Genomic DNA, 23,980 nt, shown 5'->3' on the forward strand with positions numbered 1-23,980 from the left:
AGAATAAAACGAACATTAAACAATAAAATCAAATAAAAATTCCAATGAAAAAAGAAAATGAAATCAAAGTAAATTGAATAAAGTAGAATTTCACTCTGGGAGGAACGCTTTTTAAAATGGAATGTGAAAGCAACAAGAGGCAAAGAGAGGTAACGGAGGAATCAGTCAGCTCGTGATGGTGGATGGACACGTAGCGTCAGTAAACATGTTGGGGGGGGAAAACATCTATTTTCCACTGAGAGATTCCGCGTATCAGAGCATCGATGTGTTGAGTGTGCACCACACGACTTAACATGGTTTCCGGGCATTCGGGGGGGAAAAAAGAACAGATCAGTAATTAAAAGTGGTGAAACTCCAGCTGTTGTATTTATCAATTAGCCACATAGGAGTCAGTGTGACAGATGTTCTCACTGCACTGTTCCTTTTCTCTTGAGACTGGTATAAGTCTTTATTTGTAACATTGAGAAAATATCTGTGGAAATAAAAGTTAAAAAAGTGAAAATGTTTGATTACTTATTTGGGTCATTTAAGGTCAAATTGAAATGGACAATATTCAGAGACAAAAAAATAAATTTACGTGGGTTGTAAATTTATGAGGACAAAAGAACTTGGATTTTGTTTGAGATTGAAATGGGAAATTTGCAAGAAAAAGAATCACAAACGACAAAGTTAAACGAAAGAAAAATTGGATCAAAATCTTCTGCATCATGAACTTCAAGGCAATGACACAAGGAGGGATATCGCGCTGACATCTGTGGGGAAACTCAAATCTGCTTCAAAAACATTTCTCTTTCTTCTGAATAAACCCAATTCGTGGCAGCGTCTCTTCCACGTCTGGATGCCTCCGATGATTCGGAGATTCTGTTGCGTCTCCGCTGCTGAGGAGGTGGTTTTCACCCGTTTGTGTGTTTGTCTGCAGGATTATGCAAAAACTGTTTGTCCCAAAGCTTGGTGGAGGGATGGGACCTGGGCCAGGGAACAATCTGCATATACAGACACATATATGGGATTGTTTGGACTTGGAGGAGGCGCCTGCTTCACTGAGTTGGATTCTAGTTCTGCTTCTGGAGTTTTTCTTCCCCCTGTATGTCCCGTCTCCTCCTGTCAGTCACTCTGTGTTTGTGGCGTGGGCTTGGAGCTGCTCACTCTTTCCTGTCTGACTTATTGACAATCTGTCTGCACACCTGCCATTTATCACCTGCAGTTTACCCCCACTTCTTCTCCCTCTGGGCACGATACATCATCGCTTCAGTCGGTTCCTTTAATTTTCTCCAGATAACCATTATTCCCTTGAGCCCCAGGATCACCTCACGTTCTCCCCTTTGACTGTCGTGCACGACACTAAGCGCAGCCTCCGCCTCGTCACTCTGCTCCCCCGCCTCCCGCCTCCGTTCCGCTCCTCAACCTTCAGCCTCGGCTCACCTCCGTCCCGCTAACCACCATCCCCTCTTTCTCCTCAGCCTTCATCTGCTAGATTCCTCATCTCCCCAAGAAATATTCACCTCATCACTTGTACCTCTAATCTGCATTTGGGTTCAACCTTTAAAACACACTTATCCTTGGCTAAAATCACTGTTACATCATTCACATCTAATGAGGTCCTCCAATGCAGCCGGAAGAAATGGATGTTTGTAGTAAAGCGATCTGAGTTTTTTTTTTTTTCTGTAAATTTATGGCTTTAATTCAATGAAGTTGTGTTTATTTTTCTTGCAGACTCACGACTTCTTGTGTCAGAGAATGTCCAAGTTGGAAGTTTAAAAAACAACAACAACAAATGTAATAATATCCAATCTTATCTGATAAGATGTATTTATATTATATATACTGTCGTAAAAAGTATTGTTTCCTCCATATTTCCTATAGCTCCTACAGTTAGAGTTAGATATCTTTGGGTTTTGATCATTGACTGGAAACCTTAAGCTCTGGGAAGCATTTCTCCAAACGGCTGCAGCTCCTATTTTCAATCATTATTGAACTCTGTCTAATAATTCTAAAGGTCTGTCTGTCTGTCGCTCATATATCTCGAGAACCGTCTTCTCAGCTTCGCACTTGATGTGTAATGTTTGTCAAACTGAAGAAATTAAGTGAATTTGGTGCAATTTGGAAACATGATACCATCAATTTTAATAAACTTTGATTAACAGGCGACCAGCGTTCAGTAGCAATAACACCTGGGACTTATTGATATAAGTGATATTCTCATGTATCAGCAGAAAATGTACAGAAGCCATAAGTAACTCTGAAAGCAGCAGAATCAGATGAAATTACAGACGTAAACAACCTGTTTGCAAAGAGCATTTTGTCGAATCAGCTTCTGCTCATATTCTAGAGACTGAGAAGACGAGGCCGCTGGTAGATTTTCATGTTCCTGCACTCGCAGCACACCGACTTCTAGATCAACATGCCTTGTATCTCTTTGGAAAGATGCATATTTCATGAGGACATTTGGGTTCGAGCCTCATGTTTGTCTTGTCAACAGTAAATGCGCCCCCTCGGTATCACTTCACATCCCGCCGCGTCCCCACGTGACACCGGCCCTCCCCCGAAGTCTCGGCCTTGTCTCATCAGAAAGCAGCAAAGGGAGTAATAAGAATGGATGTCCTCCGTCCTTCTTCCAGAGACGGAGGAAACGGCCTCTGATCGGTACAAGACTTCACTGGGGATTTCATTGTGGCAGTTACAAAGGAGGACAGGGCAGGGGGGGCCTCTTGGAAATATTCAGACGGATCCCTGCTTTGTAGCGAGATTGATTGGACGAGCGATCACCTCCTCGCAGAAGCAATTGCTCTTTTTAGCCCGAGCGTATTATCGTGTGCAAGGCGAGAGTCGCTTTTGCCTTTTTGCCCGGCCAGGAGAGGAGTGCGTGGGAACGATGAGGCGGACGATAGCTGAGACACCTTCGGAGGACACTTGAATACTAAGTCATCAGTACGTGTCAGTTGCAGCAAGGTCGAGCCGAAGCCTTTGGCGGGTTTCCATCACGGTGCAGAGAGACAGATGGTGCAAAGCTGATGAATGTGACAACAACATTGAGCGGGTTTCACTGTAATCAAACCTATTAGGGGCTGAACAGAAATTATTAGGGAGGGAGGATTTTTTTATTTAACTATATTCCAGCCTTTTCAATGAGATTAATTTAAAATAAACCCTCTGTCACATGTAGAGGAAGATAATCCCGTCATTGTTTCAGGCCTTAATTCTTTTCTCATCACTGTCACGTAATGGGACCAAAATGTCAGTTATGAAGACGGAACATGAATATTAGTGATACAATTGATAATGCAGACCGTAATTGTCAGTGTAATTTAATTTCAGTTATTATCTTAATTCTTAAATGATTTGTTAGAAGGGGTGACATGGTGGTGCAGTGGTTAGCGCTGTCGCCTCACAAGGGTCTGAATCCTCGTTCCATGCAGACATGCAGATTGGGTTTAGGTTTCCTGGACACTGACGGTTGAATGGTTGTTTGTCTCCCAGTATGTTGCCCTGTGATACACTTGCTGACCCGTCCATTGAACCCCGCCTCTCACCCAATGTAAACTGGGATTGGCTCCAGCCTGCGACCCTCAAAGGTGGAGCGTCAAAGATAATAGGGAGTAAAGGGAGTAAAATATTCACAATACTGGCATCAGCCAATGTATTTATTTATATATTCTATTTGACTCCTCAGCTGTTATGGCTAAAAGGACTCTGCAGTGCCTCATGGAAGATGACGGGCCTCGCTACGCTCTAGCGAGGCCCGTCATCTTCCATGAGGCACTGCGGAGTCCTTTTAGTTCGTTGTTCTACGTTCCAAAATGCTGATTTTACTTAGGTCTTTGTTTTGTGTCTGTTCAGGATACGTAGCAGTTTATTGTGGTAATTGTCATTTTTGTGCTGGTTTATAGATAAAACCATTAGTGAGGTGCTGGTTACATTTTTTCAGTAGAGCTGGATTTCCAATTATTTACATCGGTGCAGGTTCCTTCAGGTTTATGTCAATGAAGAGATAACGATTGAGGATAGCAGACTTGCATATCGGTGAATATGTATTCTCACTCTCACTGATGTGCCTCCGAGAGGCTAATATCCACCGATAATATTGGAAAACCAATATATTGGTTGAGCTCTGCAATTTTTCAGTTCCTCTGGGTCCTTAAATATAGGTAGTGGGGAAACCAAACCACGGCGAACAGGAGAGAAAGAATTGGGCACTTTAGAGGATAGAGGAGGTTAATTGCGCTCTAAGTATATATTTTTTGTAAATACTGAATCACCTGCAGGGCACAGCACTGAAAAACAAAACTGAAGGTAAAGAGCCACGGTGTTAACACTGATATTCTGCATAACCTGCAAAGTAATTATAGTATAATGCATTTCACAGTGAAATTATGCTACTCGCTCTGCAGGGGAGCAGTTAGGTTACAAAGGGCTTCAAGAAAGTTTCCGAGAGGAGACGATGACGAACATTAAATTCATGCCTCATACCTGATTTATTTATTTATTTTCTTTAAGTCAAGGCCGGCGTTAAAAGGAAAATATCAATAAAGATATTAATGACATCAACAACGTCTTTATTTAGCCCCCGGGCCCAGTTCCTGCAGGCTGCCATTTCACAGCCGTCCTTAGGAAACGTCTCTCTCAATAAATGATCAAGGTTTTTTTCCTTCTATGCATCTTTAGCTTGACATTCAGGTCATGAAAAGCATCATCAAGGTGCTTCACCGCGCTGCCAAACTGGACTCTCACCACAACCATGTGTTTTTCCGGAGCCCCTCACCCCCCTGCTGCTTCCCCACCTGTTCCTGCAACCTCTCCACCTCCCCGGCTCCCTCCCTCCTCCCTCCTCCCTCCTCCCTCCTCCCTCATCCCTCGTCCACCGGCTCCTCTGCACCACTCCACCTGCATTCCACACAGGTCCCAAGGTGCACGGGCATCCGCCGCTTTGTGCACGCACGCCGTTCGGACTCTCTGCTGCACCACACTGCAGTCCCCACCCCCACCCCCCACCCCCACCCCTGCTGCTACAAGCGAACCTCGATTACACAAGCAAGGGCAGTAAAGACAAATAGCAACCCCCCAACCTCCTTCCATTCTGTCCATCTGCCTCCCTCTCCTTCTCTCGGTGGTAGTTAGCATTCTTCACCCAATCTCTATCCCTCACTGCCCAGTCCTTTTTTCCCCCCCATCCACCATCTGCTCCTCTCATTTACAGACTATAGCTTCTTTTAGGCTTCACTTTAATCCCTCTCTCTTTCCTCCCTCCTCACCCAAATCATCTCTCATGTCTCTCAGCGTCCCTCTGCCCGGCAGCATCCTTATTCTATAACCAGCGCCGCAGTGAAACCCTCCCGCCCATCTCCGTTTTCCCATCTCGATAAGAAGATGGAAATGTTATCACTGTTGATGAAAACCTCTTTTTATAGCCGGCAGAAAGAGCAGGGCCTCGTCTCTGCATCCTCTCACTGTCGCCAATGTGCGAAATAGTTTGACTGACAGCTCGCTGACACAGAGTACAAGTGTTGCACTCGCCCCCGATACGTGGAGACGGCACGGAGACTTGCAAAGGAAGGTGAAAAAGTAACAAATAAAAATGAAACCACATCTGCAAGAGGAGAAAGGAAGGGGTTTCATTCGTCATTTTCTTAAATTGAACCACAATCTTGTACAAAAAGAAGAATACGGCATTGAAATGTGTGTCAACTGCTTCATTTAAAAAAGTAAAATCCTGCCTTGCTGCACTGTGCAAAGCGACTTTGAACCTGTCGGGGGTCTAAAAGGTTTCCGATGAAAAGATGTTTCTCCTTATTATTTCGGAAAGACACCGAATTACAGAGCCGTCAGGTTTGCAGCTGATTTTGATTTTGAAGCGGCCTGACGGTGGAAAAGCAGGTGCTGAGCGTAATTACAGAAGTGAAGGTTGTTGGGATGATGTAATTAAAGTCATGCTCGCACTTGACAGAGACGAAACTTTCTTCGCGGAGCTCCCTTGTCAGGAAAAACCACATGGCCGTACGTATGCGATTAGCCGTGACATGATAGATTGCGGTGCCATGAACTCCATCAGGTTTGTATGCGCGGGGGGTGCAGCGAGAGGAAGCGTGTTTCTGATCTGATAATGTGGAAGGTTCTCGGAGATAGTTGTTAACCAGCACTGACTCATCCCTTAGAATCACACATCCTCTACATAATGTACGTCACTTTGTTGTCTTGCTCCATTTTCTGCTATAAAGGCGAATAAAAATATCATTTATTTGCGGATTCAGAGGTTTGTGTACAACTATTGATCCTTCCTGTTGTAGGACTGTGTATTCAAAATATGGATTTTACGCTTGAAGATCAGTTTACTTGACCCTGGATGTACGACTCAGCCCGAGGAAAACAATCGTGAGATGTTTGTTGATGTTTTGACAGGTCTGGTAAAATAACCCTGGCGGTGTCATCAGCGGGTATTTTGGGGCCCGGAGGCCACAGAGCGATGAGACACCGAGTCTGTGGGGGTGCGGAGCTTGAAAGATGTGGCCTTCACCGGTTAGACACACTTTAAAGAAATGATGCTGCTGGTGGTGTTATGAAAAATGCTTCTGCTGCGTCGGCCCGTGTGTGGCTCCTGTTACAGGAAACAGTGAAGACAGAGTTAGCGGCTTTTATCCTCACTTTTGACTTTTATAACTTCATGGCAGTGCAGCACTGAATTAATTACACTGCTACGACTTTAATCACTGGATTATAATTGGTGATTATTATAATAGAGAAGCGTGTTGTGTTATATGTGCTAACATGTGAAAATAATGTAATAATAATAATAAGTTGAGGAGATTTCCTGTGACACTGAAATGGGAAAAGTCACTTTCCTCTTTGAGAGTTTTTAAGCCTGTCTTTGACTTTCTCTTCTTTCATTCTTCTTTGTCCTTCTCTTCAGTGAATCCCTGTCAATTCTTATGCATTTTTAAACGTGTCTTGTGTTTTATTTGGACGCATTGTCCTATAGAAAAGTTTGACTTGCTTGGTCCTTTCTTACAGTGAATAAGCCCCGCGATGGAAATATCTCCTGACAGTGACAGAGAGAGCGGTGCACATTCCCCACAGACGTAATAGAGACCGAGGAGAGTTTGGAGAATATCAATAGAGAGGAACCTTTGCACAGAGAGAGAGAGAGAGAGAGAGAGAGAGAGAGAGAGAGAGAGAGACCTATCAACCTATCAGAAATAAATTTGGTTTCTCCCCAGTTTGACATTACTTAAATACCTCTGCTTGTTCTAGGGCATTAATGACTTGTTACTGAAGATTTATTTCCTGACGTCTCCCGAGATTTCCCCTGAAAATGCCTCATTGAGGATACAAGACGTCCTTGGAAATAATCACGAGAGCCAAACAATAAAAGGACTTTCTTTTTTGATTGTTCTTCAAACTAGACAGGATCCCAAGGTATCCTTTGTCGTTTTCCACTGAGTCCTGATAATCAAGAACGACTTTGTTTTTGTTTTGTTTGTGTCGCAGAACAAGAAGTTTTGTTCCCGCTCGGTCCCTTCGGCTTCTCCTCTGCAGCCGCAGCAGGATCCGCTCGGCTCTGATCACTGTCACTTGGCTGTTTATGCATTCCACTTGGGACTCCACTGCAGCCTGAACTAACAACAAGTCCTCCAACTTAAGCGACCATATAGATCACCCACCCTCGGATACAACCCACAGGAATGCAGCAGGCAGAAGGCAAACGGGCCGTCATTGTCACGGTAACAAGAACAGACACATGGGAAGTTATCCTTCAGGAATACTGAGCTATTTTTGATTGCTTTTAATTTTGCCTTTATGCACCACAAAGATATTTACCTTACCGATATAAGGTATCTTTTAACATTTCCTATATTACCTATATTCCATTTTTCACTTTGACATAAGATAATTGACATATTGGACCTGGAGAAACACACAAGACACATCATGCTCACACACTTTGATCACGCTGCTGTGTCTGGAGACACCAGAGAGTTGACAGCGGTTCAATCTTGGAGCCCACTGACAATTTAAGATAAGGAATAGATAAGATAAGATCCCTTTATTGATCTTTCTTAGAGGAAATTGACACAGCAAGGAAGTCGCAGCGCAAGAGGAACAATGCTCTAAAAATAAAGATGAGAATAGAAACGGATAAAAATAGAAATGCTACACACAAGGCTGTTTTTCTCAATGTGCCATATAAGAATAACAGTTGTGTAACAGTGCAGTAAACCGTATTGTCGTGCTTCCAGTGTATAGACGGCAGATATCTGGGCCAAGACTCGATTTTCTGTTTGCTGTTTACACTCCAACGTCCAACTAGTTTCTTTTATCACAAGAGTCGAATGTTTCTCCCAAACAGTGATACTTTTTTAGGTGTTTAAGGTCCAGACAACATTAAAAAGACGATAAATGATGGATTTCGGTCAATGTGCAGGCAACCAAAGCTGCTGAAACGTGATTGGTCAAACAAGAAATAGAAACCAGAAGACTTGAGGCCCCAAAATCTTGTAGAATCTGTTTAGAGAGATTAAGAGCAGTCTCCTGAGTTAAAGTCCTGTACTTTGTGAACCCCTTCATCCACCCTGACCTCATCCTAAAGCAGATTTCAGCTGCTTTCAGACGTGCACTGATCTCCGCTCTTGTCCAGAGGGGGTGCATGTGTGAACGCAAATGTCCGGATGAGAGCCTTTGGATTATCTGCAGACTGTCTCCGCCTGGCCTCTTATTATAAAATACGTAGAAAGTCAGGAGAATCAGATGTGAAAACACAGCAGGGAATCCTCCACTTGATTAACACCCGTAGAAGACATCAACAAAGATGTCAAGAGGGTTTGTGGTGATAAGAGCCGACGATGGTGTCTGGTGCTGTAAACATGCTCACATGATCTCTGCAGCGGAGTTAATGCATCACATCCTGTCTCTGTCTGCACCCGGCTGCTCCACCTCTCGCCTGAATAAGGATTTGTTGTTGTCGTGAACGCGCCTGTGAAGAAGAACCTCCCGCTGCGTTGTGCATGAGTGAAAAGCAAACTGCAGGTAAAGTCTGCACCCAATTCTCTGGACTTCACTCGCAGGTAATGTCTGTAAACGTCTTTTGTCACATCACACTGTCACCTGCCTTCCTCCTTTGCTCCCAGCATCATTACTGCCCCCGTTAGAGGTTGTCTTACAAAACACTGTGGGTCCTATAAAGCTGCACAGAAGACCCTCGGACTCGTTTCATACGGGACACCACGCTGTCAATTAGGTGCATTGAGCTGCTTTTCTCCTCCCTGCGTCAGCAGACTTGTTGGGGTGTCAGAGCTCGCAGCCTCCATCTGCTCTCCATCTGTAATGAGGCAGACCCACAGGAGTCTCTTGTGCACGGGAGGTGAACAACCCACTGCTGTATACGACCAACACAGCAGACCAATCCATATGCACATTCTAGATACACCCCTGTCTGACACTTTCACCACACATCATCATCCACACAGCCTCAGCTTCCAGGCCGGTTTTTCCGTGGAACCCCGTCTACTTATCATTACCGCCCCAAGCAGCTTGGTCGGTGGAGTAAAACAAAGCAGAATTGGAGGGATTATACTGATGGGCAGCTACTTGACTCTGGGTAAATCTCACTTAAACGGATGATTTCTCACTGTATTCCCCGACCACGACGTGTGTGCTGAGGGCTCATGCGTGTGACATCTTCATCCTTTCATAGCAACGCGGAGAAATGAGGACAGCCACCTTTTTACGGAACAAGACGAAGCCATCGCAGCAGGGCGTCGACGTGCTGCCTTCACACTGTGCTGCACATCGCTTTGACACATCCAGTCCTCGACTGTCCTATATGAATATCTAAAAAAGTTCATGACTCAGATCTGTCAACTGGGATTACTCAATATCTACAGTTTTAATGTAAGCACACTAGCAGTGACCCTTCGAAGGACATCGAGTGTTTTCCAAATGATCTGCGTTTGCTTTTGGAAGCAGTCTTCAAATGAATAAAGCATTATATAAGTTTTTATATATATATATATATATATATATATATATATACCTTATACAATACAGTATTTAAACCTGTTTTTATAAGATGTCCTTTGTTGCCATGGGAGGCCGTCTGCCCACAGAGAGCAGCCTTGCCGCCGTCGTGCCAGACTGACGGAGCGGGGAAAATGATTCACTGTCAGGAAACTGACAAGGTGGCGAGCGCACATCCCTCACTAAACACTTGCACTCAGTCGCCGGGCTAATCCGGCAAAGAGCGAGGTCTTCTTCACAAAAGCAGCGTTGTGAATGCTGTTGTGCAGCCCGTTATGTAAAGAGTAAAACGCTGCTGAAGAAAAGGTGTAAACATACAGTAAGTGTAACGCCTCCACGCTGGGGAAATACACTTATTTACTTGCTTGTCAGAGTTATATGAGAGGATTTGCTCGACACTCTCATGACTGTATGGCGAGTGTGAATAAACACCCAGCAGCTGGTTAGCTTAGCTTAGCACAAAGACGACTAACAAAGCCTACACCTCTGAAGTGATTAACATATTTCATGTTGTTGATGATGTCTTGTTGTGAGGTTGCTAATTCAGTTTAGCCCCAACAACTCGATAGCGAGTGACCTATCTGTTACTTCTGATGTTACCTCAGCCGAGGAGGTTATGTTTTCATCACAGTGTTTCTCCCATTAATTATGCGGCGGGCCGTCCAACTGCTCTCTACAATTCTCATGAGAACCTGGGAGATCTATAACTTGGTGATTAGCTCACTTGCTGCATTGTGTAGCCGTGTGCAGCGCCACCACGCTGCCATGAGTTTCAGCTATGGTCCACAAAGTTTTTACCGTCCACGCAGTCGGACCTGATCAGCTGCAGGCGTGTGCGTGTACCTAAGTGACATGAAATGCAGTTCTTGTGCATGTGCATCCCTCGTACTGCTCTGTGGGAAACGTTGCTTTATTTGATTCACTTTGGAACTGATCTGAGGATGTAGGGTTTGTTTTGACTTGGCGAGACAGTTTGTCACCATTGTCACAAGTTTCAGAATATCAGAATAATTGTTTTATCATCTGATGAGGAACTGATATTTACTTCATTGCATAATTTCCGTGATCACAGACTTCTCTCACACAGAATATATCAGCAGTTTGTACTTTTATGTTCCTGCAAGTGTCTGACGCACACACACGCTATGTTTGGCAACTTGAATATATAACGCAAAGCAATGGTGATAAAAGCATGTGGAGTTTTAACGTGTCCATGGAAACAACACGAGGATGCAAAACTCCCAAAACAGACTTGAGATCAGTTTATTAACAGAATGTAGTCGTGTTACTGACGCACTTTTTCCAATCAAGCTTCTTTCCAGAGGATTTACATAAAAGAAGAAATAGCTGCATTATTAGCCTCGTTGCAGCTAAAGATGAAAACAAAAGATGTTTTTACGTGTTTAATTCTTTACACATCTAAAGGATTTCGAGGGCAGACACAACGCTGTCCCACATTTTGTCTAATTGTTCAAAACATATTCAGTTGAGAAATTAAAGAAATTAAGAATTTGTCCTTATTCTTTAATAAACTAAAGACGGGCCGAGGGTGCACATGTTTCATTTATCACAGCACTGTGATTCGATCTAGAGCTTCATTAGTGTCATTACTAACAAACTGTTCATTCCATAACATGAGAAAAACACAGATCACCTATGTTGGAGATCACCGGTGAGAACAAGTCAAGTCACAACCTCGCTGACAGGTTTACTTGTCTCTTGCTTTTCATGGAAACATGAGGAAAATTGGATTTTAAGAAGCTAGAAGTATTCAAGTAGGTCAGTGTAGACAATCTGGTGTCTCTAAAAGCTGAAGAGTGGAATCAAAGCGGTTTGAGAATTAAAACTGGCGGCGATAAAGGCAGAGCAGCCACACTGAGCCGCCACCTAAGTCTCTCTGAGCCAATAAAAACCCTGGAGAGCTTTATCGAAAGGATCATTTCCACAGAATCTGTCAGAAAAACTACTTTGCAACACTTGAGTTAATTATGCATTTATTCAGCATTAACTGGATTTCCCGACATTACAAATCTGCTAAAACCACTCACACAAAAACATGTCATCGTCTATAGACATAAGCCGTTTTCAGACATGAACTCTGGAGAATGTCCTGCAGAAACCTCATCAACACGCCCACTCGCTCGCAGTGAATCCTTCTCACATCGGCTTGTTCGGACATTCAACAGACTTATTACTCGGGGGCTGGGTAAAGAAACTCCAGAGAAAGTCTAAAAGCTCTCACTCAAACATTTGCATTCACACATGCAGCCCCTCTGGAGAACCTCTGCAGGACCTCTGGAGAATATCCGGAGCTGAGCACATGTCTGGAAGCAGCTTTACTGATAATAAACAGAAAAGAGGAGAGAGAATGAAGACATCCTGTGTGTTTCCCCTCACAGTGGAGTGTGGGTGTGACACTGATGCCTGTGAGCTTTGTGCACAAACATGCCAAACTCAGCAAATGCAAAGTGCAAGACTATTATCTGGACCAGTCACGCTGTGCACGCCCCCCCGGTCCGGCTGCAAATCAATAGGCGGTGGGGCAGCAGGGAGGCCGGGCGAGGGCGTGGGCGTGGCTGACAGATCCCAAATCAGTAGAAAGGCAATTTCTATTGATCTGGCGAAATCAGTGGAGATGGATTCAACCCATTCACAACTCTGACAATCCACGGCTCCTCCGCTGGGCTCTGACCTACATTATGATGACAAGTAAACACAACTTCAGAGGACACGTCCTCACTCTCTTCCCTTTGGCTGCTGTCTTCCTATCTCCTCTCTGTCCCAGTCTCCCCCACTGAAGCGTCTGCCGCCGCCGCCGCCGTCCCACCGAGGTGTGGAAAAGCCACGCTTGTGCTAACGAGATTAATTAAAAAGCGGCTGTAAATTAAAGTCTTATTTTAGTATTTTGTAGCTGTGGGGCGCCTTCCCCAGCTCTGTGGTGGTTTCCACTGAAGAAGATTAGCATTGTGCATCGTTGCATATTTTTGAGTTGCCCACTGTTGCAATTTTACGGTAGAGTCATTGCTGCTACATTTAGAGGATAATCAGCAGTTGTCCTGGAGCGCAAAAATCCATCTCTCCCGTTTCATACTTATAATTTTGACGTCTTTTCTGGGAAGAAGTGATACCCGGGCTGCTCACGCCCACACAGACCACGATAATGTACGAGTTTACAGCGCCGAGCTTGTTACACACACTCGCACAGTGATGGAAATTAAAGTAAGAGTAATTGACTGGAGCCTCAACTAAGTGAAGAGTCACTGGATTCCAATCTGAGTGGGATGTGTTGACTTTATTTGTGATATGTATGTGAACACACACACACACACACACACACACACACACACACACACACACACACACAAAGAAACGCAGACCTTGAGATTCATTGTGACATGGCGCTTTGAAAAAGGATTAGTTTCCATGACAATCAGCAGGATCGTGCACCTTTTAATGATATGAAGGAATCACAGGGATCAGACTCAGTGGGGATTAGAGAGGAGGACGCGCAGACTCCAAAAATCGGTATAATCATAACTGATGTGTGTCATAATAACTGGAACCAATAATAGCTTTCATAACGCCACATTCATTTGCATCCCCCCCCCTCTAATATACAGTAAGCTAACCCATACTGTTCTCAAGGGTTTAATATTCAAAATTGTATATATTTTAAAACGGAAAAATTTAATGGGGTCTTCCCCGTCCTACACCAATTTGGTTGTTTTTGTTGTTGTTTAATTCTGTAATCTACAAACCAACCAAAAAGACACGGACGGGGTTGAAAACAAAACCTACTCGGTGAAGGAAAAGATCTGGGTTTTAATTTGAAGATTTAAAAGTAAAACACTCAAACACACTTAAGATGAATTGCTCTTTTTTTAACCCAGAGGCACTCAGGTGTGTAATCTGCAGTTCATTTGCGTTTTTTCCCCATTTGTCTTTTCCTCTCTGTTACCAGACACATCGTCTGAGCTGCAAAACAAATCTGTTCAACCTAAACAGACGTTATAAATGTGAGCAGCAGGGAACATAACTTATTTACTTGGGGACATAAAATCCAGGTAAAACTTGTGTGTAAACGAAACTCCACCTAAAAATTCCCTTAAAACAGAGGAGGAAAAGCAGCCAGATTTAGTTTTAAATATGTTTGGAAATCAGAGAAAATGAAAATAAATAAAAGATAACATGAATAACAAGGTGACACAGAATTGAGAGTCGCTCCTCCAGCAGGACGGCGTTCAGCTCGTCCTCGACCAGCATCTCCTGACCTCAGTCACACCCCCGTTCTCACTAACCCGTCTCAGTTTGACCCTGTGACCTCTCGCCCTCTTCCTGACAGCAAATTAGTCAGCGACGCCGACAGTTTGTCCTAGACACCTCCGGTTTCTGTGTCACGAGGCTACGTGCTGTGAGGAACCAGAATATTTGATGAAATAAGTTGCCGTCAAGAAACTCAAGCAACAAACCATCTGACAAACATGTAGTAAAACCCTCAGAAGACATGAAATAAATACAGAATAATGGAAAAGCCTGAAACAAATTGTAAACTTTTCTTGTTTCACTTGAAAAGATCGTTTTTTTCATACAGCGTTGAATATATTTCCTATTCTTCAGTGAAGTTGTATTTCTTTGTACCCACTGCTTTGACAGGAGTAGTATTTAAAGAGATACAACTAGTACTTTGAGCTGTAAACTAAATCATATGACTGTTCTGCAATGAAATACATGAATGCTGGTTTTAATATCACATTAATTACCACGATTATAAAAATATACATTTATGGCTTGAACATGGCTCATAACAAGTGTCTAAAATCATCTTGGACCTTGAAGGCCTAATGTACAGTACAACTGACAAGGTTGACAGCCTGTAATCAAAGAAGGGTGGACCCCTGCCACCAGTGGAACCCCCCACCCCACTCACTTTCAGATCTATGCTGGAACTGAAGCCCTTAACCACCACATCCTCCACCATTCAGAGACGTCCCTCATCCTCTGCTGTCCCTCCATGTCCTCAGACACCGCTGCTCTCTCTCTCTCACACACACACACACACACACACTATATGAGTTCCTTGACAACAGACAACCTATAGATAACTTTCCAATTAGCTTCAGCGAGGGGAAAGAGCAATGGGGGATCCCTGCACTGGGCTTCTTTTTTTTATTATTCCCAGGAGATACACTTCAGCCAAATCTTAGGTTTACATTTTAATCCGTGGGGATCAGGAGGGAAGCAGAATATTAGCACGTCCCCGCCTGCAGAGCGAGACGTGTAACTGAGCACAAACTGTTCGTCTGTAGATCAGCAGGTGTTGAGTGTTCGATAATGAAATCTTAAATTAGTCCTCCTTTAACTTGTATTTGTGCAGAGTGATGCTGACAGTCTCCCTCTGTCTTTCATGTGTCCTCTCACGATGCGTGTTGCCGTGTTCGTCTGATGCTGCTGAGCTTGATATGAAGTGACGTGGATATTAACACTTGCTTTTGTGTGTGCGTGTGTGTGCGTGTGTTTGTGTGTGTGTGTGTGCGCAGTTTGTCACTTTGACACTTTGGCTGACGAAGCGTATCTGCAACATGACAAACTCCTGGACGTCTACTGAGTGTGACAGAAAAAATGATCCCGCCGGTGATTATTTTTGTCGTCCTCTCACTGTGGGTTTACTCGCTGGTAAAGTGGCATTAGACGACTCCTTTTGCTTTAACGTATCATTATGAATTAAGTGCTGACTGCACTGTGTAATGGCTGTGGAGTAATGCATTTAGATTGGTTGCTTATAAACATTGCTTTGGCTTGGCAATTCTCTCTGCAACTAAATTCTATGGAAAAAAATGAGGGGTGCAATTTAAGACTCAAAGAAAAAGCTGTTTAACACGAGACAGGAGGAGGAAAACGCTTTTGTTTTCCCAAGTGGCTTTTACCAGGTAGAGAAAAACACTGGACTGTGGAACAACTGGTGTCATTGTGGAAATTGTCAGCGGAGGAAAAGAGACATAAAACCCTGGAGAGCCTCAGACAGACATTCAGTCCATGGACACTTCTACTACATCAGTAAGTCACTTCTAATATAACTGGGTGTTTTTCTCAGGAAAGGGTGATAACATGCTTTCTATGTATTTATTGTAACCGTCTCTGTTGTGTAGTTTATTTTATTTGTCAAAACACAAGATAATATGATACCAACTCAGTTCACTTTTCCAAACACATCATAAAAATCTCTGTCTGCTTTATGTCCAAAATAAACACACAGAAACATTATGTATTTTCCTCCAAATGCTCCCACACTTACCTATTTGTTAGTGTGAAATCATCCTGAAACAATGTTGTCAAATAATCTTTCTTGTTTTCAAAGTGGTGTTTATGATTCCGTCCGGTGTCGTTGGAAGCTGCTGCGCTCTGAGGACGACAGAAAGTGCCGACTACTTGGAGGAAGTTCTCTATTTCCTCTTTTAAATTGCTACCTGGTAAGATTCATATATTCTTTGCAGCTAAGCACTTGCTGTTATGTTGTTTTCATCTTTGCTCTGAAACTCTCAGAGACCATCTGTCAGTTGAACCTCCTGCTCTGCTCTGCGCTGTCTCTATTTCTTCGACTTTTCCTCCTGAGTTTCTCTTCCTGGTGTTTTTCTTGATTTTTGTCATCTCAGCCCCGGTGGCTGTCGCTGCACACTCTGGAACTGCTCAGTCCGTCATTTTTTTTATCCTCGAAAGCTCCTTTAACTTTCTTCATGGCTGACATTCTTAGAGTCCAACACCTAAAGAACAGCCCACCTCAGCATAATATACATCACAGCCCTAAGGCCAGATGTATAAATCATTTTCTATACATTAAAACATGCATATGCCATTAACCTCACATAAACTGGTTCTTTTAAAGGCATTCTACATGCATACTTCAGACAGTACACACAGTTTTCTAGCTGCATGTGATATGATGAGGAGGAGATTACAGCAAATATAAAGTGATTAGGGGGAAATAGGTTGACGGATGCCAGGTGTAAATCAAAAGTGTATCACTAGAATAGATTTCATATGGGTTATTAAGATGAGGCATAATTTCCCCAGGTTTCCATTTTATCCTGAGTTGTGAAGCACGATGTGTTTGTTTCAATAAGAACTTTAAATCAACCACTGACCATTTTTGCAGATTTTTAACGATGACGACTGAGACACCTCTGTGATGGTTTGCAAGCACACATGATGAATGAGAGGTATGGGGGCTATAAATATCCGAGCCCCTGCGTAATGGTTGTGTGTATTGACAGCTGCTCTCGTGCTGCTGGGGAAGATGCAGCCGGAGAAACTGCACTTCTTCTCCTGCTCCTCGCACTGACAGGTCTACAGAGGGTTGGGGCGGCCGCGAGTTTTGATACTAAAATTGATTTTTTTAGGCATTTCTACATCTGTTAATGGAAAACTGTGGGAGTTGAAATGAGCCTCATGTGCACCCACTTCCTCTGTGATTTAGATTTAGAGAGAGCAAGGCAAGACAAATCTATTTGTACAGCACATTTCATACCGGTGGCCACGCAAAGTGCTTTTCACAGAGTACAACCATAAGCAAGAGGCCGACTTATAGAAGATAATCAAAGCACACAGAATGAAACCAATAAAACAAACCTATTTACATAATTAAATGGCTAAATGCAACTGTAATACATGCATCTGCACTAAATCAATATTTCTGATGTAGTTAATGATTGATTTTATAATTGACTTCATGTGACTGCTGGAATTCAAGCTCTGAATTAAGGATACAAGGTTTCTTAAGGTGAGCAGTGTCTTTGCATCTTTCATCTGTTGCACCAAATAACATGATTTTAGAAAATGGTTTAGAAAAGCTGCATCCAGCTACTAATTTGTTTAATCCACTTTAGCAGGGAAACTAATGGGCTATAGTTGCTTGGTGAGACAGTAATATATAACTGTGTGTCATCTGCATACATGTGATAAATACACCAGATATTGATATTGGCAAATGGAAGCATGTACATTTATGAATAACAGAGGGCCGAGAATCGACCCCTGTGGGACTCCACATGTTGAGGCACTCTGATGAATAACTTCCAACTGATACAAAGTGGTCTCTGTATGTGACTTATACCAGTTCAGGATACTGTATGACGGACCAATATATATGTCAACCATAATCAGCTGTAATAAAAGCAGCAGTGAGGTATAATATCACGAGAACAGCGACTTTACCAGAGTCACAGCTGAGATTAATGTCATTTGAAACCTTGATAAGAGTTCTCATTATTACGGTGGTGTCTGAATCCAGACTGACAAAGGCAAAGATAACTGTGAGTCGTCTAAAAATAGTTTTCCAAATGATCCACTAATTAATGACATGTTTCACATGGGCCTGTGATTATTCAGCACTGAAGGATGCAGATTAGCCTTGAGTTCATGCGGTCTTCAGGGCTTTAGGGAAAACTCCGGAGAGTAATGAACTATTGACTATCTGCAACACATCTGTTGCCAGGCAACTAAGAACCTTCTTAAAGAAATTTGAGGGCAGCGGATCAAGAGAGTGCGTGGAGGATTTGAGATGAGGAACAGTTTCAATCAGATTAATGGCGTCAAAATTAAGTATTTTTACTGCAGCTCACTACTTAAGACAGTATCATGTGTACAAATCTGACAGGAAGAATATGAATGTGTATTTCTGACCCCCAGGTGCCAGTTTTTTTCCCTGCCTCAATATGCTGCCTCAGCTCTTGTCAAACTTTCTGCACATTTCGCACAGAGTACCTTACACCTTCACCTTAACATATTTATATATCATAATATATAATAATGTCAAAGCAGGACAGGTTTAAAAGGCTTTGGTGTTATTAAATATGTAAATTGCATACATTAGTATGTAAAAGCTTTGATTGCGAAGGGAGTTACTAAAAGCTGCTCCTCTTGTTGTCAAACACTTAAACCAAAGTGATTAGTGGGATAAATTATACCAATTTGAGAAGATAAATCACTGGTGTTTGCTTGTTTATTTGCTTCTGACTCCTCTTAACGCTTAGGAAGAAAAAACTGTTGAAGTAATGCACATCTGTGCCGGTGGGTAATAATATGTACGATATCATAACTGATTTCAGAACAGTGGAAGTTGAGTCAAGTGCAGCTGGACTAGCACACACGCAGCTATCGCCAGTCGCGCATCACAGATCCAGGATTCTTCACAACGTACATATTCACAAATGTCTCAGCTGTCGATCAAGACTCTTCATCCCGCCGTTACATCATCAAATAATCTATTAAAACCAAATTGAACACTTGAACAAACATCAGTGTGATAAGAACTATGCCTAAAGTCATTGAAACCATCTTTACGACAAATGTATTTGGCGTGTACTTCGACTTTTTAGACGTTAAACGCTAAATACATCTTTGGCTTCATTTTCGGGGAGCTACCGTGTCGGCCATCTTTTTATTCATTATAGCATTTCAGAGACAACAGCCTACTGCTTCCACAAGAGGGCAGTAAATTACAATATGAATGCTAACTAAAATAATCATTATATTCGAGAGCTGTTGTTGATATGAGCACATTCTGCGCTTCTCTTTCAACAACAGGTTGTTTGCTTTGTCACTTTAGTGAAAGTAAAGTTAAAACTAAACATATAAATGGAGTCAAAGTTTGTTTAATCTGTGTTGATTGTGCGACAGCTACCATCCCATACAATCTACTCTCTGCAGAATTAACATATAACAACTTACATTTTGAATGAAACTAGGAAAACAATAGGATCCGGGCGAACCAGTTGACATGTAACAGTTTATTGCTGCTGTTGAAATGATGACGTGTGACGTTAGCAATCAGTTCCTACTACGATTATTTTCATAGACAAGCTTTATATTGGAAGGGCTCCTTTGTTCTTACCTGCAGGATCATAACATGATTGGCTTTTCAGGAGGAGAAGGCTATAGCTCGTCATGGTCAAGTGGTCATTACGAAGCCCCAGCGGCAACACGCACACACACACACACACACACACACACACACACACACACACACACACACACACACACACACACACATACACACAGAGAGAGAGACACACAGAGACACAATACACTAATAAGAAATGCTGTGACCTCTCTTTGACAGCCGTTAATAGCTGACAAGATGTGGAGGTGAAGAGGTCACTCATTCCTCAAGGGATATTGCACCCTGGTAACTTGATTGCATTTCAGCATCATAGGACTTGTCTCATTCCAATAAGAGGAGGAGAGATTCGACAAATCAGCGATCCCCGGCAGAGGCAGGCATCTCCGCAAAACTCACTGACAGCGTTGCAGCGGATTGCACAAAGGGAGACTGTGGCATGAGATCCAGATCTTTCAAATGTGAAGCACCGCTGGGGAGCATGACAGGCTTCACCGTGCTAATGAAAGCGATCTGTTGTGGGGCTATCGGAGAGGGACTGACAGATACAGAGACACACCGGAGATCTAACATCCCCCGCGGCAAACAGATACGATCGGCCAGATAGAGCAGATTGACAGCAGATGCCTTGATGGGCTGTACAGCTCCGTTGTGTGATTAACTGGTATGCACACAATGAAGGCTCTAAATATGCCAAAGCTTATAACAACAAACAATGCTGTGTACACCCACACGTAGAGTACTGTATAGGGAACAAGCTTGAATCACCCACACAGTGGGCTCTGCACACATGATCTAAATGCATGATCTGTCTTCTTCTCACACCCCCCTCCTCGCTCCTCTCACATCACTCTGGCTACACACACACACACACACACACACACACACACACACACACACACACACACACACACACACACACACACACACACAAGCACAACACAGCTTCCAGTGAGCAAGATCAGAAAAATATGCGTAACAGAGAAATGTAAAAGTCAAGAAAGCAAAACAAACCTCCCCCAAAAAGTCACATATTCACATTCAGAGACAGGAAAATAATGTTTGATAAAGGACTCACCCAGAAAAGAAGATTGAAGAAGACCATTCCATATCGCAGGGCCATCATGCAACCCTCGGCCATCCTGCAGCGCCGCAGTTCTAGGAGGAAGATGAAGGAGAGGTCCAGGTAAAACACCACATACTTCTTCCCCTGGGCGTAGCGCCCCTTGGACGTTTGCGGCCCCTTTGTCGTGTGGAAGCCAAACGCAAACGGCGGCCGCTTGTACTCAAACTCTCCACTGAAGCGGTGAAAACCAGAAGTGAACGGTGGCGAGTCAGGTTTACTGTCCAAGGACGGACTCCGCCGGTACGGAGTCTCGTCTGTGCTCGAGCGTCTCATCGTAGAAGTGGAACAAGCTTTCAGGGTCTTTAACCGACAACTCTGTGTGTTTCAGGTGCAAAAGTCCACAGTGAGGGACCGAAGTTATTCCACCGAGGGCTGAGAGAGGATTTCTACCTCAGTTATCCTCAAAAGAAGTCTGACCCCTGTCACAACCCCAGAATGGCTGATTTAATTACACCCCAAAGTGTGATCACACTAAATCTGAGTTAATCTGTTGAAGATAATGTGATGCCATTCCCTCGACTTGAGTTCCTCTCTTTTAATCCTGCAGTGCCACTATATTCAGCTGGAGACTTTGCATAATCCTGCTGCAACACCTGTGTAATTCTGTGTATTTAGGACATAATCCACACACACATACACATCTGCACATCTCTGTTTCCCTCCCTGTAATCCCTCAAACACAGGTGTCACGCTCTCTGGAGATAAGCCGGTTTGCAGTTTCATCTCGTAACGCCTCAATCAGGTAAACGACCGGAGGGCTCCGGCTGCTTCGGGTTGACGAAAGGATCTGGAAACCTCCTACCTGGTCTCATGAGAAAAATCCCCCCCCAGCAGCAGGTGCTGTCCGCCAGGAGGTCAACAGCACCCCCGCTGCGGCCAATCAACTTCTACTCAACTCGGTAAGAGATCACACATCCGCTGAGAATGAGAGTGTGGCTGTGCTTTTGCTGACATGCATTTAAAAAAAAAACAAAGGAATGAAGAGCTAAACGAAAAACAAGGAGGTGAAAGGGAAGGATGGTGTTATGAATTATGGAGGAAGATTGAAAGGAGGCATGAAAGGATGAACGACGCGTGTGACCATTCTTTGGCTCCTTGAATCTGTATCCCTGTTGAATTCCCACCTCGCACAATTTCCTGTCTCTGCCCTAACTTGTCCTGGGTCTAATAAGTGTCGAGGGGTTTCTCTGCCTCTCTCTCTCCAGTCTATTCTTCACACATCTAGCAAATCACCCTCTTCAACTCGCTCTAATTTCCCTGCTGCACCTCCTCACTCTCGGGTCCTTCTCTGCGCTCCGCACTCAGTGCTGACGCCGGTTAATACATTTCCACTCTCATCAGTGAGGCAAAGTGTGCGGTGTCCCCTCTTCTGGTCTCCCCCCCTGCTCCGCCACAAGGTTTTTCTCTCTCCTCTTCTCTAGGTGGGCAAAGAGAGCAGGGTGTCCACCGGGGTCATGGCCAAGCAGCGAGGAAGTGAAGAAGGAGTGAGAAGAAGAGACGGAAAGAGAGAAGAGCTGCTGAAGAGAGACTGCAGTGTGTGAGCGCTGGTCCAGATTTGCTGCCTGAAGCTCCCTTCCCACCTCTCTCTCTCTCTCTCTCTCTCTCTTCAAATGCACACTGTTCTCTCTCTCCTTCCCACCTCTCTCTCTCTCTTCTCTCTCTCTCTCTCTCTCCTCTCTCTCTCTCTCTTCAAATGCACACTGTTCTCTCTCTCTCTTCTCTCTCTCTCTCTCTTCAAATGCACACTGCTCTCTCTCTCTCTCTCTCTCTCTCTCTCTCTCTCTCTCTCTCTCTCTCTCTCTCTCTCTCTCTCTCTCCCCTCTTACCCCCTCCCCTTTCCTTCCCTCTCTCCTCTCACAGCCTCCGACGCTCCCCCCTGCGCACACACAATCTCAAACACCCCATCCCTCCTCGGTAACTGTCCCCTAAACCTTTGGCAGCTCCATCGCCTGGAGCAGTCATTCACATTCTGGCCACACCCTAGAAGGGAGCGCGTCCAATCAGTATCTCACAGCCCCATCCTCCCTCGTGCACACGCCAATCATGCCCCACCATCTACCAGATAACACGCACGCACGCACACAAGGCACGGAGCTTGCACACATAGACACGCACACAAAACCTGGTGTGTTGTTAACATAGCACTGCTGAGAAGCCTGCTGCACTTGCGCTAGTGCTTCCTCCTCCTCCTCCTCCTCCTCTTCCTCCTCCTCTCCTCTCTGCCTCCTGCCTGGAACTCATTCCACATGCAGAGGTTGTTCTTGCGCAAAACCCAGACTGCTCTCTGCACGCTTGGCTTCAGTTATGTTTCTCTCTCCCTCTGAACTTGGGTCACACAGTAGCCATGTAGCCGCACTCGGCACAGATTTCCACGCTTCAAACTTCTCACCTTAAGTGTTTCTCCGTACAAACGCACAGGGAAATGTGCAACGCTGCTCGTATTACCACAAAATGACTGCACGCCCTCCATAACCTGGCCGCCATCACGGGTCAGTGGTTATGTGAGGGGTGTTTAAAATGTACTGACTTGGCCACATCAAGTGTTTAATGGATTTCTCCCGTGTGGATGCCACGGCCTCGGGGAGAGAATGTGACTTAAGGTGCTTTCAGACATTGAACTGGGAATATTCTCCTGAAATCATCTGAGTGGCTGTCTGTTAGTACGCATATGTCCAAGCCAGTAGCTCGGCTCTTTCTCCAGAGATCATGTGAGAATACAGAAGGTAAATCTGCAGAGAATTCACCGCAAGCGAGTTGAGGATGTTTCGAACGTGCAACAGACGCCTAACTGAAAAAAAGATTATATAAATATCTCAGGATGGAAAAAAGGAGCCATACAAATGAAAGAAGATGTCAAAAGAAAACAAGACTTGAGAGCTTTTAGTCATAAGAGCCGATGCCAGTGTCAGTGTGCTGTAAATGCAAAGACGTGAATTCTGCAGCGTAATTTATACATC

The 23,980-nt window shown here is 44.0% G+C and overlaps 1 protein-coding gene across 3 annotated transcripts in view; it reads right to left on the reverse strand.

Moving 5' to 3' along the window:
* Positions 1-23,980, reverse strand: part of tspan4a (tetraspanin 4a) — a 124,071-nt gene that overhangs the window by 76,283 nt on the left and 23,808 nt on the right. For 2 of the 3 annotated variants that reach the window (XM_035164144.2, XM_035164150.2), the window contains exon 2: positions 20,976-21,055. In XM_035164144.2, coding sequence (XP_035020035.1) covers positions 20,976-21,038 — 63 coding nt within the window. In that variant the 5' untranslated portion in view covers positions 21,039-21,055. Of the gene's footprint in view, positions 1-20,975; positions 22,609-23,980 lie in introns of those variants that run through there. The other variant, XM_035164136.2, reaches the window with a different exon arrangement.

The sequence above is a fragment of the Hippoglossus stenolepis genome, chromosome 1 (genome assembly GCF_022539355.2).
Source record: "Hippoglossus stenolepis isolate QCI-W04-F060 chromosome 1, HSTE1.2, whole genome shotgun sequence".
Lineage (NCBI taxonomy): Eukaryota > Metazoa > Chordata > Actinopteri > Pleuronectiformes > Pleuronectidae > Hippoglossus > Hippoglossus stenolepis.